The 17,333-nt window shown below is 51.1% G+C and overlaps 4 protein-coding genes across 4 annotated transcripts; 2 read left to right on the forward strand and 2 right to left on the reverse strand.

Annotated features, from left to right (window-relative positions):
• Positions 1-1,259: 1,259 nt before the first annotated feature.
• Positions 1,260-4,165, reverse strand: BJY04DRAFT_228068 (uncharacterized protein; the record flags this gene model as incomplete). Its single annotated transcript, XM_073718757.1, has 4 exons — positions 1,260-1,798; positions 1,857-2,212; positions 2,267-3,101; positions 3,167-4,165. The coding sequence occupies 4 exons, from the start codon at positions 4,163-4,165 to the stop codon at positions 1,751-1,753; spliced, it is 2,238 nt and encodes a 745-aa protein (XP_073570722.1). The 3' UTR covers positions 1,260-1,750.
• A 5,551-nt stretch (positions 4,166-9,716) lies between these two features.
• BJY04DRAFT_207836 (translation initiation factor eIF2B subunit gamma) lies at positions 9,717-11,522 on the reverse strand (the record flags this gene model as incomplete). The annotated part of the gene is made up of 2 exons (XM_073713905.1): positions 9,717-11,284; positions 11,342-11,522. The coding sequence occupies 2 exons, from the start codon at positions 11,520-11,522 to the stop codon at positions 9,717-9,719; spliced, it is 1,749 nt and encodes a 582-aa protein (XP_073570723.1).
• A 341-nt stretch (positions 11,523-11,863) lies between these two features.
• Positions 11,864-13,411, forward strand: BJY04DRAFT_68140 (uncharacterized protein). The gene is made up of 2 exons (XM_073720852.1): positions 11,864-12,683; positions 12,741-13,411. Exons 1-2 carry the CDS (start codon positions 12,009-12,011, stop codon positions 13,356-13,358), a joined length of 1,293 nt encoding a protein of 430 aa, XP_073570724.1. The 5' UTR covers positions 11,864-12,008; the 3' UTR covers positions 13,359-13,411.
• A 630-nt stretch (positions 13,412-14,041) lies between these two features.
• Positions 14,042-17,129, forward strand: BJY04DRAFT_228071 (uncharacterized protein; the record flags this gene model as incomplete). The annotated part of the gene is made up of 4 exons (XM_073718758.1): positions 14,042-14,408; positions 14,475-14,687; positions 14,750-15,951; positions 15,982-17,129. 4 exons carry the CDS (start codon positions 14,042-14,044, stop codon positions 17,044-17,046), a joined length of 2,847 nt encoding a protein of 948 aa, XP_073570725.1. The 3' UTR covers positions 17,047-17,129.
• Between the last annotated feature and the right edge of the window lie 204 nt (positions 17,130-17,333).

Consider the following 17,333-nt stretch of genomic DNA (forward strand, 5'->3'; position numbering starts at 1 on the left):
TGGAGAATCTCTTCTTTTGGAGACTGGAAAGAAAGGGTTGATGGATGAATGGGTGGATGGATGGATGGATGGGAGAGAGATGCCGGTGAAGTGAGGTTGATTGATGGTTGATGAGGAAGGAAGGAAACAAGACCCCGTGATGGTTGCAACAAGCTCCCCAAGAAATGCTTCGCTTCGGCCGGCGATCCCTCCCGTCCCCTCCTGATCTGGTCCATTTTCAGCCCATCTCGGTCCAACTCCGACGAGTCTCCTGTGCTGCTACAATCCGCATCGTTCCTACAGGTTGTTTGCTGCACATCTTCTGCGTCAAAGCGAGCCACCTCGTTCCTCCTCCGATATACTCGCATCTTCCCCGAGATTTCGTCACATCTCAAAGACAACCTTGGAAGAGACCAAACATGAGTAAACAATAGTCTTGATCCCTTCAACAAGTCGTCTTCCAACTATGATTCGCTGCCACCTGCGATATATGCGAGGTCTATGCTAACCCTCTTGTTTGTCTTGTGCCTATTCAGGGAGTGGACTCAAGGTACTCTTACCCTTGCCTGACAATATTTATTGCGAGCTGCTGGCGCATGTAGCCAAGTGAGCCGTACTGCTAGGCTTCTAATATCTATAGTGATGACGAGACCACGCACAACGTGCCGACTAGGGCAGTTAGTTCCAGCTCAAGCTGACCGGTCTGACCGCACTTTCAGGTAGTCTTAGTCTCGGTGTGCAGCTACGTGCTACGCTCCGATGCTTCCTCATTCTACAAGAGACTAAACCGTATTCCGACGCAGAGTAACAGAGATCAATTACTTCGCATGCCCTCGAACCAGATACAGTACCAGCAACAGTTATGAGAGCGAGAAAGGAGTGCGTGTGCGTAAGAGACAAAACCGTGGACACCCAAGTTCAGATGCTAGCCCTAAGTGAGGTAGGTAGTATAAGAGAGGCAGAAAGAGCAGGCCCTGAAATGCTGTGATTAAACCGGTCAATGATAACAGATGTTTCAAGCTGCTTGAGATAAGCCAGTGCATCGATTTCCAGAACGCGAACACACGAAGAGAAAGTGGCTAGTGCATGTTTGACAGTGACATGAGGAGGAAAACAGGAGAGAGAGAAAAAGGAAACTATGATACGATGAGATAATGATCAACGGTACGACCCAGTTCCACGCTTGCCAAGGACGAGATTAAAAAGACTGGATGAATCGAACATGGTTTGTCGAGAGAAGAAAAGAGCAAGACAAAAATTCCGTAAACGTAAGTGGATCCGGGACAGGATAGAAAAATAAATCAAAGCCCAAAATTCCTGAGCGTGAGGTAGATAGATCAAGACCGTACGATCTGGAGTGGTCAAAGCCACAGCATCTCCAACAATCGATCACTCCATTTTCTCTTCTATATCTGTCCGCTGTTGGATCCGCATGAGGTCGGAGTGCGTGCACAAATAGAAAATAGAAACCTCCCTATCCCAGATGAAAAGATTGCTGTCGCCGTAACACCGAGGGCATGCGTATTAGGGACCAAGGTAGTCAACATCGTGATCAACAAACTGGGAAAGGCCGGACGGTGCCATTCGACCGAAACGGTCAAGACACCAAGCTGGGACCGACCGCGCAACCAAAAAGAGTTGCTCTAGAGATAAACCAGGTCTACAAGACGCCAAACGTGGATACCACACCCTTCATAGATCCAATCGCCGTCCGACATTAGATGACACACGGAAAATCAAGAGAATGAGAACGCCGTTTGCAATGCTGCGTTTAGAGAAAGTGGGTATAGATTTTCGAGGTTTCGTGAACTTCCATCTCCTAAAACATTGCAAGTCAGCGTTGAGACCAAACACTAAGCTAGCTCGGTATGACTAACCATCTTGAAGGTATTCAGCTCCTCCTTGATCTGCTGAGCAAGAAGTGGAGTGAGTCGGTTGCAGGTCGCAATATCTCCGCGTCTATCGTATTCTCCGCTAGGCCATGTCTCATGGAACTGAATTCGAGGACTGAATACTAGGCTTTTTGTATGAACTGCGCCTGGTCCCATCGATCCTGTCTTTGTATCAGGAACCTCATCTTCACCAGCAATCTTGACCGTATCAGGGCGTCTGATCCCGGTACGGGGTTGGTCTTCAGGAGTGCTGGGTGCACTGGATTGTGGCGAATCGGTGCCATTTTCCCGTTGTGACCCGAGTTTGGTGGGCGTAGAAAGCGTGGGTTCAGAGTTCGTTCCTGTGAGGTATTAACAAACATTCTAAAATGACACTGATGGTCAGATTCGCTTACTCTTGAGAATGCCCTTCCTGACGGCTGCAAGTACTTCAGCGCGCTCCCTGTCGCCCCCAACAATGCTTTTACGCGATTGATGTGCCTCTGCCGAGTCGTCATCTTGGCTAGAGACGGGAGGAACAGTTGATTCCATCTTAGGGAAGACAGTGCCGCCATGAGGAAGGTCTTGGGGAGTGGCATTGGCAGCAACGCTTTTCCTTTCTGCCTCAATATTCACGACCGAGACCTGGGGCGCCATTGGCTCCGCCGTCATTTCATCTGTGGATGACGTGATGAGAGCTGATTTCGGTCGGAATAAGCCAACAAGAGAGCGAGTTGACCGTTTCATTCCCTTCCCCATTTTTCGAAGCATGATTGACGCAGATGAAGCAGTAGAGGAGATAGACAGGTTATCCGTAGAATTGTTGAAGAAGCGACCTTGGTGGTGAGAGTATATGCTTTCACCGAGCCCACCAGCTTCCTGCTGTTCAGCAATGGCAGCTTGTTCAGGGCCCAATTCTTCTTTGAGGAGATCCCTGCGGGACTTATCCACAGAAAGTCCGTCTTTGCGGTGTCCGGTCTGCGAAGCCTTGAGGAGCTCAGAGGCACTTCCAAAGGAGAAGGCTCTCCTCAGCCGTGACTTGCCCGGTCGATGTGCATCATGTTTCGAGAGCTCTGCCAGCCGCTGGGAAGCAGGGCTTACCAACTTAGGTGGGTCACGTTGTGTTGGCTGTGAGGTTTCTGGCGACGTGGGATCTGCAGATACAGGTTGAGACAATGGAGATGGTTTTGGTGTGCGCTTTGCCTCGTCCTGTTTCGTAGTAGGTTTCGAGGACGATGTATTAGAGTCGGCCTGGACATCACGCACCTATGACTGTGTGAGGCTCAAGTTTCAGTAATAACGGGTGGGGGTCTTACAGATGATGTAGAGGAGCGAGCAGAGTGGATGCTTCCAGAGACTTCCTTGTGTGATTGGGCCGACCTGGGCCGTTCTTGTTCAAAGTAGTCTTGGCCCTTCGGCATTGGAATAGGAGATGACACGGGTAACTTGAGCTCAAGGTTTATGAGACCGGTGTTGTCAATATTTCCCCAGCTCCTCCGTCGATACCTCTTCGCCAACTCCGGTTGTGTCTTCTCCGGTCGTGAAATATCGTCCGCACTAGGTGCTCTCGTATGTCCGATGTGGTGGGATTTGTTGTCCGGTACAAGACTTCTAACCCCAGGCGGACCGATCGATGTTGTGTGCTGCTGAGTTTCATCTGTGATCGGCGGTGAAAGACGGGCCGGAGCAGAACCCGTGGCGGTGGAGAGGGTAGCTGTTGGGGCATCCGAGCGACGATTTCCACGACGGTAGCGATCAGGCGAAGGACGGGACACGGTAGGGGAGGATATATTCATAAAGGGTGGTGTAGGCGAAGGAAGATTGGCGGTGGACAAGGGGCGGATGGAGGGGTCAGTTCGAAGCTGCCGAGAAGGAATCGCAGAATCGTCTTTCGACATGTATGACTGGATAGAAGAGTTGGAAGATGAAGTAGATACAGAACCAGCTGCAGTGTGATTGACGGGGCGTGAATTGGCTCCGACGTGAGCAGCATTCGCGGGGATTTGAGGGGCAGAGGATGTTCGATGCTCAGGTCTCAAATTCGGTGACCATGACTGACGGTTTTGCACGTTGGGTGAATTGGAGAGGTTGGGGGTGCTGGTAAATGCGTAGGGGGCGACAACCTGATGGCCCGGCCTGTAGGCCCCCGAATTACCTGACGTGTTATATGTATTCCAGGACATGGCCGGATTTCGTGGATTTGATTGCTGTAAGGACTGAGATGATGTGAAGGCACCCGAGGAGGAGGAAGGACGAGTTTGGAGCACCGGAACTGTGCTGTTTTGCTGAGGGATCGTCTGTACCAAAGCTGCCATATTGTTCTTCTCCACGAAATGGAGAGTAGTTAAACTGGACGCGTACTCAACGACGTCTTTCGGGAAAGCTCTGTCGCGGAAAATAGTGCGATTGAAACTCTTTTCTGCGGCAGTTGAAACGGTGTATAATGTTCGTGAATAACTCGAGCGAGGAAATGGTAGGGGGAAACAGGGGGGGAAGTCTGTACAACGTATTCGTTAGTTATCATTGTACGACCAGACGAACCAAATTCAGAGACTGTGCAGGGAAGTATCTCGGAAACAGAGGTCTATCCAGACGGAGGAGTCCCCAGGCAGAGAGTGGATGGTCTCTAGGCAAGTGACCGTACCTGATCTAACAAATGCCCGTAGCTCAGATATACTGGTACAGCCGATTAAGAGAAGCGCTCAGATGGATGCAGAAAAGCGAATGCTGCGGCGATAAAAAGAGGAAATAAACGAAAGACGTGGATCGAGCGAGGAGCGATGAGGGAGGAGCCAGCGATAAGTACGATGCAAGGAACACAAGGGTCAAGGGTGGCGGATGCTGTCTAGAGCGGTCGAGCCATAGGTAAAGAAACAGCGCGAGCGCGAAGAGAAGAGGGACAAAGGTGAAGATGACAAGTAACAGGGAAGTCCGCGAGAGAGATAAGAGAGAAGAGGAAGAGGAGAAATGAAAGGAAACGGTGACCAAATCCAGGAAGACACGGGTCTTCTGAGTCAAGCAGAAGACGCGCGGTTCCGGAGAACTGGAGAGAATGGAGGGGGAGGGCGAAAAGGGAAGAAGTGCAAGGAAAAGGTTGAATATGGAGGGAGAGAGAGAGGAAGAGGAGGAGAAGGAGGAGGAGATAATGGGATTGAGGTCCGAGGAGGATTGGAATGATGGGATGGATGGAGTGCTAACTTGCTGCTAAGGGGAGACCGACTGACAGGCGGAGACAGGCGGGCGGGATTTTCCACTGTTCTGAACGCGAAAGGGGACAACGCCCAGAGCACAGCTTTCCTTTGGGGGAGGGGGCGCTTTTCTTGTCTCTATTTTGCGTTCAATAAATGCTTACAGAATTTTCTTCTTCTATTTTGTGGTCTTGGCTGCGAATGCTCTATCTGCGTGGAAGCTGCCAGGGCATGATTACCTCCTGATGATTGTTGACGAAGGGGGGGGGAGGGAAAGTTTTCTGGGAGGAGCAGGTTGCAGGCCACGAGGGGGGAGGACGATCGATTAGCTCGACAGCAATAAACAACACGATTTTCTAAGGACGATTACTCTCCGTGCAGCTGCAAGTCATACCAGAATTGAATTGGTTGAGCTGAATTGGCCGACTGGATATATATTATTATTACTTTCTGGATACACTGCTGCTGCTCTCTCTGCTCTACAGCTGAAGATCGGAATGTCTTGAGATTATCTGGGTTTCATTCATAGTGGCCATGGCATTGTGTTCATTAGCCAAAGAAACTGGACTTATGATTAACATTAATTCTCCTGAATCACTTCATCTGGCCGAGCCAACCAGCGTTTTCAACAACTTGAAAGGGGTAAGACATTGGTTTGGGCCGGCGATACCGTATTTGCGTTAGATACTGGTAGGCTTATTCTTAGTATGAGGTCCCGACAATTGACCTTGGGAGCGAAAAACTGGTTCAGGTCCAGATGATGACATCCATGCTACAGCTACATACCTTACTTTGCCGAAAATCTAGTTGGGTCGCCCACCATTGTTCCCTCCTGTAATGAGGTCCTCCGGGATAACCACAGTCTTGCCACTATGAGGTTGTAACTTGAGTCTTGTTGGGTCCCATTCTGTGTGGGGAACTGAGGTATCAAGGCTGTACCCGTATTAACGATAGTCGAAACCAGCCAATTGCAAGGCCAATAGCCGCCTCCTTTTCTATTTTTTCTCTCCATTCTTGTTATCCATTCTAAATCTGGTAAAGAGGGGACACTTTGTAAGAACGTACTCGACTTTTGGCAGGGCGAATGTGGGTGGGCAACGACGAGCATGGTTCAGGCCTCGCCCCTGCCAGCAATTTCGGCTGCCAGACAGCCGAGGCGCTGTCATAAAGCATTGAGACCGGAGGGGTGCATATCTGAGATCTCCAACGCAAATAATGAGCCAGACAGGTCCAGGGGCTCATGATCAAGGCCTGAGGAGGGGGAGCATCTGGGGACGGAAGTCGGATAAGTTAACTTGTCAGCCGCCATCGCCAAAAGCCCAAACCTAGGAGACTGGAGCGCTAAACGAAAGAGCCAAGTATTATTGCGTGGAACGGTGGGATTGATAGGGCACCTCGTATTTTGATGTCTCTGGCTGAATTGTACTTTAATTTTCAGTTCAAGGGATGAGGATATATGCTTGCTCACAGCCTCATACTGACCAGTATCTAGGTACAGGGTAACTACTCCTACGGTCCTACCTAGTCTACGGTACTTCTCCGTAGCTGGCTTAGAGATATTCTTATCTGGTTGTACTCCGTTGATCATAACCCAACTGTCTTGTTCAAAGGATCATGACTCGTTTCAGTGCGACTTCAAAGTCAAATATCCATCCAACGAACTCTTACTTTAGGCTGAGCAACCGGTTCAGGAACTACCGTAATCAGAAACTAACTTAGCAAGCTCCGACGAGGCGACAGCCCCCTGGGCCCTGGGAAATTCCCGTAGGCTAGATTCTAGAACCATGGATCTGGTCGTTCCACGATCCGAGATTCTGTCTCGGACTTCCAACGAAGTCATAGCGCTGTCACTACTGTGGAGAGCGATTTCTTGTTACAAGCTGCGACATGCCCACCCGCCCGGCTGTGTCCTTGTTCCAAAGAAAGCTGTAGTACTGTTTATCGCTGACTATTGCTTCATTCAGCACTGCAAGTGGTAATGAAATGGGAGATGCAGTACAAGACGTGGCTCAATAGGAGAGAAAAGAGCCTCCGAGCTGAGAGTACTCCAGGTCAGCCAGCCAACGCCTCGAGTCGATCCCGGGGCTGGTGCTTCTGACGGTTCGAGAAAGTCAATGATAATCTGACCGAGACTCTTTCTTCGCTTTGGAACAAACCTCAAACAATTCGAAGCGGTCAGTATTTATAGAGCTCACATAGCAGCTTTCAAGATACGGTGTAGTACAAAAGTGAGGAGGAAATATAGATAGTTATATATAGATCGGTAGGTCTCTAACTACTTTGCGGGTTTCAGATGCCCGTACTAAGCAGTTCCTCTGAAATATGAAATAAAGTGTTCGATCGCCTCCTCCCCTTCCACTAGTTGCTTAGCAACAATCAAAGATGCTCAACGAGCAACTTACTACTCTCTCTGTTGACTACTGCGATAATTGTCTGCTCTCTTCTGTTAAAGATTCACACTGCACAGTCTAGCGGCCAGCCAACTCGAATTCCAAAGCTAGTACATGCAGATCCCATGTAAGGAGTTCCCGCGTGATCGACAAAGCAATGTCGCCGTTTCAGTCTTGTCTTTGCTTTTCGACCCTTTCCGCGTCATCGATATCGACCTCGTGCATGGTCTTCATTCCTCGAGCCCTGATACGTTGACTCTGTGGGTATATTGTCCAGAACGCACTTCCAGTGTTCATCCTCCCACCCATCTGGAGCTTCGCCGTCAATTCTTGATCAGATCATAGATGTCGGACCCGAGCAGTTGCCGATGCTCGCAGTGCCGCAGTGGACTCTGACTCTGGAGTGTGGGCCCCCGGCCAGTATTCATCCATCGATGATCGTACCGACTCTTTTTCCTAATGCTTCAGTAATATTAATGGGGATGGCTCCTCCGCAGCCCCGCTTATCGATTCGCATTGCGCTCAAAGTTCAAAGTTCAAACTCGATCACCCGTGCTGGATCGGTGGACCTTTTGTTATGATAACATCAACTTTTTCATCAGGATTATTATTATTATCCAGAAGAATACTACTAACAGAATCTTCAACCATGTTTCGAAGCTAGCCAAGTGGATTAACTTACCCCACAAAGTCAGACCGCCCCCTCAAAGGCGAGGATCACATTTCCAATAAGTACTGCACTTCCAAGTTCCGCCCTCCTCGGTTCTAAGAATGATTACTGACTGCTGCACCGACTACTCTTCCGCGCCAGACGACATGAATTGGCGACCTGGAACATAACTGGGCTGACTGCATCAACGACGGACGATCGAGTGTTTGTCAAGATGAGTCCTACCCCTCGGGCCTCGAGTCAAGCCCAGCATATCGTAATCGCACGCTAGTAAACCCAACCTTTGAACCTGCAGCCATCCAAGGGGCCTAGCTGTTCGATACGATTCTGCCAATGAGTGATTTGCAGGCCGTCGCAAGCATCTCATGATTTATTGTCCGGCGAAATATCATGAACGAGGAGTGTCCCTTGTCACCAAGGGAATGGTGACTTGTCCGTATCCACGTCGCTGATAACTTGACATCGTGCAGTGAAGAACATTTGCTCCAGCCCCGAATCGGATGCAGCACAGCGCGTTGAGGAACTCGGAGTATAAAAGACTGTACTCCTCCCTGTTCTATAACTAACGAAGGCTGATACCGTCGTGGTTGATATCAGGGAAAGAAGGCGCCCTGTCAGCCATGTGTGCACGTTCCCTGTCCATCACTTTACTTTTTTTCCCCCCCCCCAGCCAATTGGCCATTCAAGAGCAGATTCACTGTAGTCTCAGCGACTAGAGTACATGCAAAATCCATGCAGCCAGCTTATGCTGAAAGATCAGTGTATTAAGTACTAGTACTCACTAGAGGGTCGGTCTACTTGATTTCAAGGTGAAACCATCAAAGCTCCGGGACGGGACGATCTGTTTATTAAGGGTAGGATCTAGCAACCCATCAAACTCCACAGATACTCAAAGTCGGTATCTGAGTAGTATTCCGTACGAGAGGAAAGGACATCAGCTATCTGATCCTCCACCGTCTCATAGTAACTCCCTGGCACACAAACGCCCACCTCCTCCCGAAGCCATCGCGAAGCGACGCAGACCGCGGCCCGCTGTCGTTTTGTACTTTAGTATCAGCTGAATTGCTTGGAAGGAATCTGCATGTCGCTAGAAGAGGAAACCAGCTATGGATACTTAGGTAGGTAAAGAAAGTGGGGTAAACCAGACAAAGTTAGATTCTCGCGATGGCGAAATGCAAACGGGTTATCTAGATTTGAGATGAATAGTTGCGAGTAGTGGAAAGTTGAACCACGCCGGATCTATCCTGTGATTCGGATGCTCTGTTATCTGATTTTACTGGAGGCCCTAGGATCAGGGGTGTTTTTGATCCTGTTGGTTGGTATTGGGGTGTGACAGGGGCGCAAGGAGGTGGCTTGAACTCTGAAGCCTGATTTCTCGTGGAACGTGGATTATGGAATGACCAGAACAATGGAAACCCAGATGTAACAAGATGATTCCCTCCGATAGAGGTACACAGCATGACTTTTTCATTCCGGCCTATTCGTTATTCAGCATTCAGCGTCAGATCTATCAGGGGAAAAAAATCTATACAAGTCGGGGAAAATTCCGTCGGAGAAGACAAAACCCAAGGAAGTAGTGAGGTAGCTATGTTTAATAGTCCCTTCGCGTAGGCGGGAATCAGAAACCCATGTCGCTGCCTTGGTCTACAAAGTCTTCGGACACGTCCATGTCGTCGGCGTCCTCGTCCAAACCCTCGAATCGCATGAACTTTTCGTTCTTTGCGTCTGTCTGGTCCTCCACGCCATGTCCATCTTGAATTTCGCAGTCCTTCAAGACGCACTCGCGCCCGATCTTGCTGCGACGCCCGACAATGCACCCAGTCAACTGGCAGCGCTCACCGACTACAGCTCCATCCATGACGAGACAGCGAGTTAATCGGGCGCCGCTGGCGATGTGGCAGCCGACGCCGATGACGCTTTCTTTGATCACACATTTCTCCTCCACGGTAACGTTGTCGGCGAGTAAGCAGTCGGTTTTTGTGACTGTGCAGCGCTGAGCAACGCCCGCAGGATACGCCACTTTTTGGCTGTGCGCAAAGGCAGAAGCGGCGACTTTACCGGCTTCTTCGACGGACTCAAGTTTGGCGAGACGGAGTGAGGTGGAGAGAAGGAGAGCTGAGGTATCGACGCGCCGAATCAGCGGCGCAGATGGTAGCGACGAATGCATGTAAGCCAGCACCGGTGGAATGGTAAGTTTATCTTTACTAGGTGACTCTATGCCCGAATCGGAGCCTGATGTTTTCACCCGGGAGGCAAATTGGAATTCGATTGGTGCTTCGGGTATTGATGCGTCGTGGGACTCACCGGCACCACCCTTTGTGGTGCTCATGGCCTTGATGTCGATTTCCTCTTCAAGTGATTCGTCGTCCAGGCTCCCGCTCTCGCCGGAGTTTTGGCTCTGTCGGAAGATCTCGTTCATTCGGAGCTTTCCTCCCAATCCAGTCTGCCAATCGGTTTTCGCCCACCATCCCACAAGATCTTCACTGACGCTCTCGAACTTCTCGTTAAGTCGCGCAAAATCCTTGACCCAGTAGGGGAATACGTAGGCGTGTGCATCTCGATAGCTGGTGAGCATCTTAACTTTGGCGTGCTTCTTCACCAGCGAATGACGAATAAGTAGACCCTTGTCCTCCTCCATTTTCTCCTTGATCGTATCCATGGGCAGTGAAAGTACAAGCTTAGACAGTCCAAATCGCAGCCCAGCCGGGCCATCTGTAGGATGTGGTGCTGCAGGGGCTTCATCTTGCTCGAGGGCAGCAGTGGCAACAAAGTCAGCCACCTCTCCCTTGACACTTTCCTCTTTTCCTTTTGTTTGATAGTATACCGCCAATCCACCTCGGCGGCCACCGGCCTCCCCGCCCATGCCTATCGTCTTTGGGCCATTTGTGTTCCATCCTCCAGCGAGCGTTGACCCTCCGAGCGCGCTCTGCGATACCATCCATGCTTCGAGAAGGGACTCTCCGGGAATGTCGCAAATGAGATCGCACGGTAGAAGAAGGAAGTCGGACTTGATACAGGATTGGACTTCAGGAAGACGTAGCAGCTCGGCGGTACCCGTTGTCAATGTCAAATGAGCGGGTGCTAGAACGGAAGGAGAGGGCGATGGGAGGGATGTAAGATGAGGATTTTGTGAGAGGGCCGCCTCGAGAGGCGCTTGGCTAGGAGGAGGTGTGATGAGGGTTATATCTAAAAGCACGTTAGACCCCACAGGTGACTCTATATGGATACATAGCGGCAACTTACTGGTTATGCCCATGCGATAGCACCAATCCAATGGATACCATACCATCGGACGGTTTGCGATGGGGATTAGAGCTTTCGGGAACTCTTCTGGATTCGACGTGAAGGTATTAAGCGAGACTCCAGGACCACACAAAATAAGCGCCTGAAACCCCGTCGGAGGTACTGGGACAGAGTGCGGCATTGTGAAGGTAGTAGTGGGTGATATCACCGCGGGGATGGAGGGGCTATATCGAGATATATCGGCGGACTCGGGCGGTGTGTCTCGGAATTTTGCGTTCTATAATAGCCTATCGCATAGTACAGGTATTCTAGCTTGAGGAGAAACAGCTAGAGTGAGAGAATGGGTGTCGCTTTTTGCGTTTGGTGACTCGTGAGTCAAGCTCGATTCAACTCCGCAACTATTTTTCCAAAATCCATCGATAGGGGGTGACTCAGCAAATTAAGCAAACAGGGCAAACAAACCAGCCGCAAACACCGCGGCTACAGAGTAAAAACAAAGCGAGCGCCACATGTTTCCCCGAGGCCCAGCCATCCCCATAGTTCCTCCTTTCCTCTGTTCCCCAGCCTCCTCCGCCAACCATTACTCCGGACAACCTGAGATGTGAATACAACTTGTCGCGACCGACGTGAATCTATGCGCCTACTATAATTGTCATTGTTGACCGCCATGTCTCGTTCCCAAGATGCCCGCCATCGGCGGGTGGGTACCGGCTTCAGCTCGACTGGGCAGCGGACCGTTATGGGGTACTGGGTACCCCTTGCCCTGACCGTTGGCATCGCAGCAATTGGGGTCGCAGCTTGGGTCTGGACCGAGCGCAATGAAGAAGATGACGATAATGATCGCGAAAACCCTCGAGGAGGTGACCATCACCCCCCCGCCAGCGGTCCCAGTGGGGTATCATTCCCACGCGGCGAGTTCGACGGCGACTACCCCCGAACGACAGGCGCAGATATACATGGCAACCCTCAAGAGGATGCTAGTGTGATGGCTCGCATGCAAGGTGCGTTGCGGCGAACACCAAGCCCCCAGCAAATCTTTGATGGTGCAAGTAAGAGGGTTGCGGCGGGCGTCGCAGCGGCAGGAGCTTTCGTGGGCGGTGCTTTGACTTCAATCCGGGAAGAGAACAGGGGTGACTTTGAAGATCATTCCCGGTGGTCCGAAGAGGTGGAATCTCGCAATCAACAAAGAAGCCAGCCAGATACGGCCGCCGGCGGCCTTCCAGCCACGCGGAACGTCGTGGGTGGCCCGGCAACTGCCGACAAAAAGAGAAAGACGGTGGTTATTGTGGTATCATCAGAAACATCGCACCTTGTCTCCGATGATTTGGTGTCTGACCATGTGGTACGTTCTGTGACAGTTTTAATAATTTCTCTGACTTCGCTAACCAAGACACCATAGTCTATTCTTTCTCACCTCCCTGAACACATCAACCCAGATACTGCCAAAATATTTGTTCTGATTTACGCCCCCGGACTCAAGCACGCCCCCAATCAGGGCAGCCCTTCTAAGACCCTGTCCGTCGCATCGTCATACTCGAACATTGCGACTGAGGAGGCTGCCTCTGCTGATGCGACTACTGCTGATCTCTCTACATTGGAGCCTCGACAGGCTGATGATCTAGAGGATGCAACACCCCTCTTCAGCACCCTATACACCCAAGGTCAGGCGATTGTGGACAAGGATACAATGATTATGCCTTTTAAAACCCCTACCGGTTATGTGCATCTCGTCCGCCATCTCTCCCCTGATACCGTCTATGTTCAAGAGTCATTGTCGGGCCAGGATGGGAGCGCTGTCAACCACATCTCAGGTTGGGTTAGGCAGGTTGTTGTCGTTGTTGGCGACGAAGGCGGCCGGGGTGGCCTTATAGATAGTGACGATGAATCACAACTGGCGGACAAAGATGAGAAGTGGTGGCGCAAAGAGGGTGTTACTGGCATTGGTAAACGCATCGACGTGGTTGATGTGCTTCGAGTTGGAGACGATTGGCGGCGCAGGATAAGTGGTCACGACTAAAGGCTAACGAGATTTCGTCTACTTGGAAGTGTTGATCTGATGGTTCTTTTGCGTTCTTTTGCTTTGTTCAATGTGCTATGGATGACCATGACGTGATTCCCTAGCTTTACGACTTGTCATTTGTGTTTGGGCCGTGGCCTATGTATATACTGTATGATTTGGAGGAATACCGATTGAGTAATGTTTGTGATGTAAAATCTTCCGCTTCATTGTTGGAGCTGCCCTTCAATGCTCAAAGCGCTTTGTATAACTTTATGAGGCTTATCTATCCACTTTTATGAGCACGGTGTCACGTGCGCGAGACTCAAAGCGGCTGCTGGTCATCACCTGACCTGGCCTCCTTCACGACGTCGTGGCTTGGCATCACCAAACTCCTTCACACAGCGACCACCACTCGTTTCACTTCTGCTTGCTCTCACTGCTTCTAGCAGGCGTCTTTTCAATGGGCCCCGGCAATTCGTTTTTCTAGCGACCCAGGGATCCGTGCAAGCCTCCGCCTCGAATCCCGCTTTACTCGTCGTCGCTCTCCGCGTCCGCTCCCCACATGTCTCGTCCCCCGGTTATATCATCGACGAACGATTTTCGGAGCACGACTTCCGTCTGCTATCCCCGGGCTCACGTTCCGACAAGTCGCATTTAGGAGCTCGTGGCTGGAGACACATTCCGGTGTCGGCTCCGACAAGATGGCAACGGCGATCTCCAAAACCACATCACATACCCCTAAGATGAAGCGACCACCCCCGCCTTTCCCTACGACGGGGGTCAACGGTGTCAGGCCTCAGCAATCCTCCTCTTCACCCCCCAATACCTCGAAGCGTCTTCCTGGTGCTGGACAAGCTGCAGCGGCAAGTTCCACGAGCCACCCAGGGCTAAATGGTGTCAACGGCGTCGGCAATTCGAGTAGCACTCCTCTCAAGGGTTCTCTTAGCCGGCCTAGGAAAGAGGCGCAAAAGTTCGGCGAACAGAATGGGAAGGTACAAAGGGTAGTGCCGAAGACGCCGTCTTTGGACAGTGATCGCCGGCTGGGGAAGGGGTTTCCCGAGCCATATGGTTAGTGCTACTAGGAGTTGGGTGAGAAGGAAGTCGAGTGTGAACTGACATTGACTTGCCCTGCAGTGAAAACAACGTCTTATATCCTAAAGAAGTTTCAGAAGTTTCCGCCGTCGTTGATCCTGCACCTACACCCTACACATTTTCGGTTTGAGCAACAGGACGGGAGTTTTCCGTACAACTCGGAGATGAAGGTCATTATCGAACATATTCGTGAGGGTACAGTCCCGCATGATATGATGGAGGAACTGCTGCGTGCCAACGTTCGATTCTATGAAGGTGGGACTTCAATATTGCGCGCCTTGAATTTCATTCCCTTGCTGACTAGTTGGCTGGCTCAGGCTGCCTTATCGTACGCGTTGTGGATCATAAGTCAGTATCCGCACAAGCTAGGAAATCAACTGCGCCCTCATCAAACGATAATAATACACCATTCTCGATTCACAATTATAACGAGCACATAACTCCGTCAGCATATGTACCATACCCGAAACAGAACCAGCTGGCATCAGAGAGACTGGCTCCCAAGGAGACAACAGCAGAACCGGATGCTAAAGGTACTGGTGAACAGGACAATCAGTCCCAGGACAAACCACCGGAAGATGTTGAATCAGCATCGCAACAAAAACAACCTCTTTCGAAACCCCGTGTTTACACGGCCGTTCTACATCCCACTTCCCGTTCACTACAAGCGGAGCTAACTCTGCTCGCGACGACCCCGGACCCAAAAGCCGCGAAGCAGGCTGCAGTCGCTTCCCGCCCTCAAGCTCCATCTACAGCAGCACCTCCGTCCCCCGGTGCAGCAACCCAACCTGAACAAGCTCATGTCGCAAAACGACAAAAGATGCTTGTTGAACCCCAGGATCTTATAGAGTGCGAATCCAAGCTAACAAGAGCTCTTGCGCCACCGCTATTCTTGGACCCCGTAAATAACTTGGAAGGTGTGCATAATCTGCTCAAATTCTTGGAGAGCCCGCTTCACCGTGATGCTCCACCTTCGCCGAAAAGGAGAAAGCGTACAATCGCCGAACTGGCGGCCGACGAAGCGCTGGCGGCCGAGGAGGAGAGGTTCATGCTTATCATGGACGAACGGTTGGAACCTACTACCTCGGGAGCCTCAGGAGGACCAAAGTCTGCGGCTGTGGACGATACTGGCGGTGCTGTGCCTTTCGAACCCCGCTTCTCTCGCTTCAAGACCCTTGAGAACATTCGTATGCAGCATGAAGAGAAGACGAGGCGCGAGAATGAGAACAAGATGAAGCAAGAAATGCTCAAGAGGCAACAACAGGAGCAGGATCGGGAAAGGCGCCGGATCACGGAACAGCGCCAGGCGGAAGAACAGGCCAAAGAGGAAAATCGCCGGCAACATCTGGCTGCACAGCAGGCGCAGGCACAGCTCGCAGCGCAACAGCAAAACCGACATGTCATGGCGCAGACCAATGGGGTCAGCCAAGCACCTCAGTCTTCACCTGTGGTTCGCAACCAAACACCTTTGAATACCTCATCACCACTTGCTAGCAATACTATGGCTACTCAAGCTAGCGTACCGATGGCCATGACTACTTCCATGCAGGGCGCTGGTAGCCCTCCAAGACCCCCCTCTGCCTTGCAACATGCTCACCCGAACATGATGAGTCACCCAATGGTGCCGTCGAGGAGTCAACAGAGCAGACATGGCACTCCCCAAATGACCCAGGGAACGCCGGCAATGTCTCAAGCGACTCCAATCATGCGTAACGTTACCCCAACACAACGTATGAGTCACGCCAGTCCCCCGCGGTCTTCTATGGCTCCAACACCTGTTATGAACCAAGCCATGATGGCAACACCTCAGATGGGGAATCAGATGAATCTCACCCCGCAACAGCAGCAGCAGCAACAGCAGTTCTTGATACAGCGACAGCAACTTCTCGCCCAGCAAGGTCATCTGAATCACAGTCAGCTCACGCCACAGCAATTTGCTCAACTGCAGGCAAATATGCACGCTCAACAGAACATTCAGAACCACCAACAGCAGGTGATGCAGCAGCAGCAGCAGCAAAACCCTCAGGCTCAGCAGCAAAAGTTCGCAAACCCGCAGGCATACCAGGCCCAGTTGATGCGCGCACAGCTTGCTCAAATGCAAATGGCGCAACATCAACAACAGCAACAACAGCAACAACAGCAAAGACAACAGCAGCCGCAGCTCCAGCCGCAAAATCAACAGCCTACACAACCTCAGCAAGGACAAATGCTTCAAAACAGCCCTCAAATGAATACTCAACAGCAGCAAATGTTGATGGCAGCGGCTCAAGCCAACGGTGGCCAGATTCCGCAAAACATGCAGGGCATGAATATGCAACCTAGAGTGAACGCGACACAAAGATACACTCACCTGTATCAACAGAGGCTTGCAAGACTACGGCAGGATATGGCTAGCCGTTTGATGCCGCAGTACGGGCCACCGGCCCAGTACCCGCCACAGGTCGCGCAGGAATATGGAGCTGGCCTTGAACAAGTTGCCAAGGGCTTTGTCCAAGATGTCATGAGGCGGGATCGTGCTGAAATTGCCGCTGTTCAACAGCGACAGGCTCAAGCAGCTGCTCATGCTCAGGCTGTGCAACAACAGCAAATGATGCAGAACGGAATGGCTAAGTAGTAACTTTCTGACGTTGACGACTAATGGCTAGGCGGCAGGAGTCTTTGATTTGTTGTGCTTATATATCCCCTTCCTTCTCCGACTTCCAGCTCATTATCTCATCCACGCATTTTCTCTTTCTCTAGACTTGGAGACTCGGGTTCAACCCATCTTCAACAACTTTCTTCACCTCATCACCCTGTTCTCCTCACCTAACCTACCACACTTTGATATCTTGCTCCTCCTCGAGGCTCCACCATCTTCTCTTTTGCTTATTCCATTTGGGAGCAATGTACAGGACAAACCAC

The sequence above is a fragment of the Aspergillus karnatakaensis genome (assembly GCF_047715665.1).
Source record: "Aspergillus karnatakaensis strain CBS 102800 unplaced genomic scaffold BJY04scaffold_27, whole genome shotgun sequence".
NCBI lineage: Eukaryota > Fungi > Ascomycota > Eurotiomycetes > Eurotiales > Aspergillaceae > Aspergillus > Aspergillus karnatakaensis.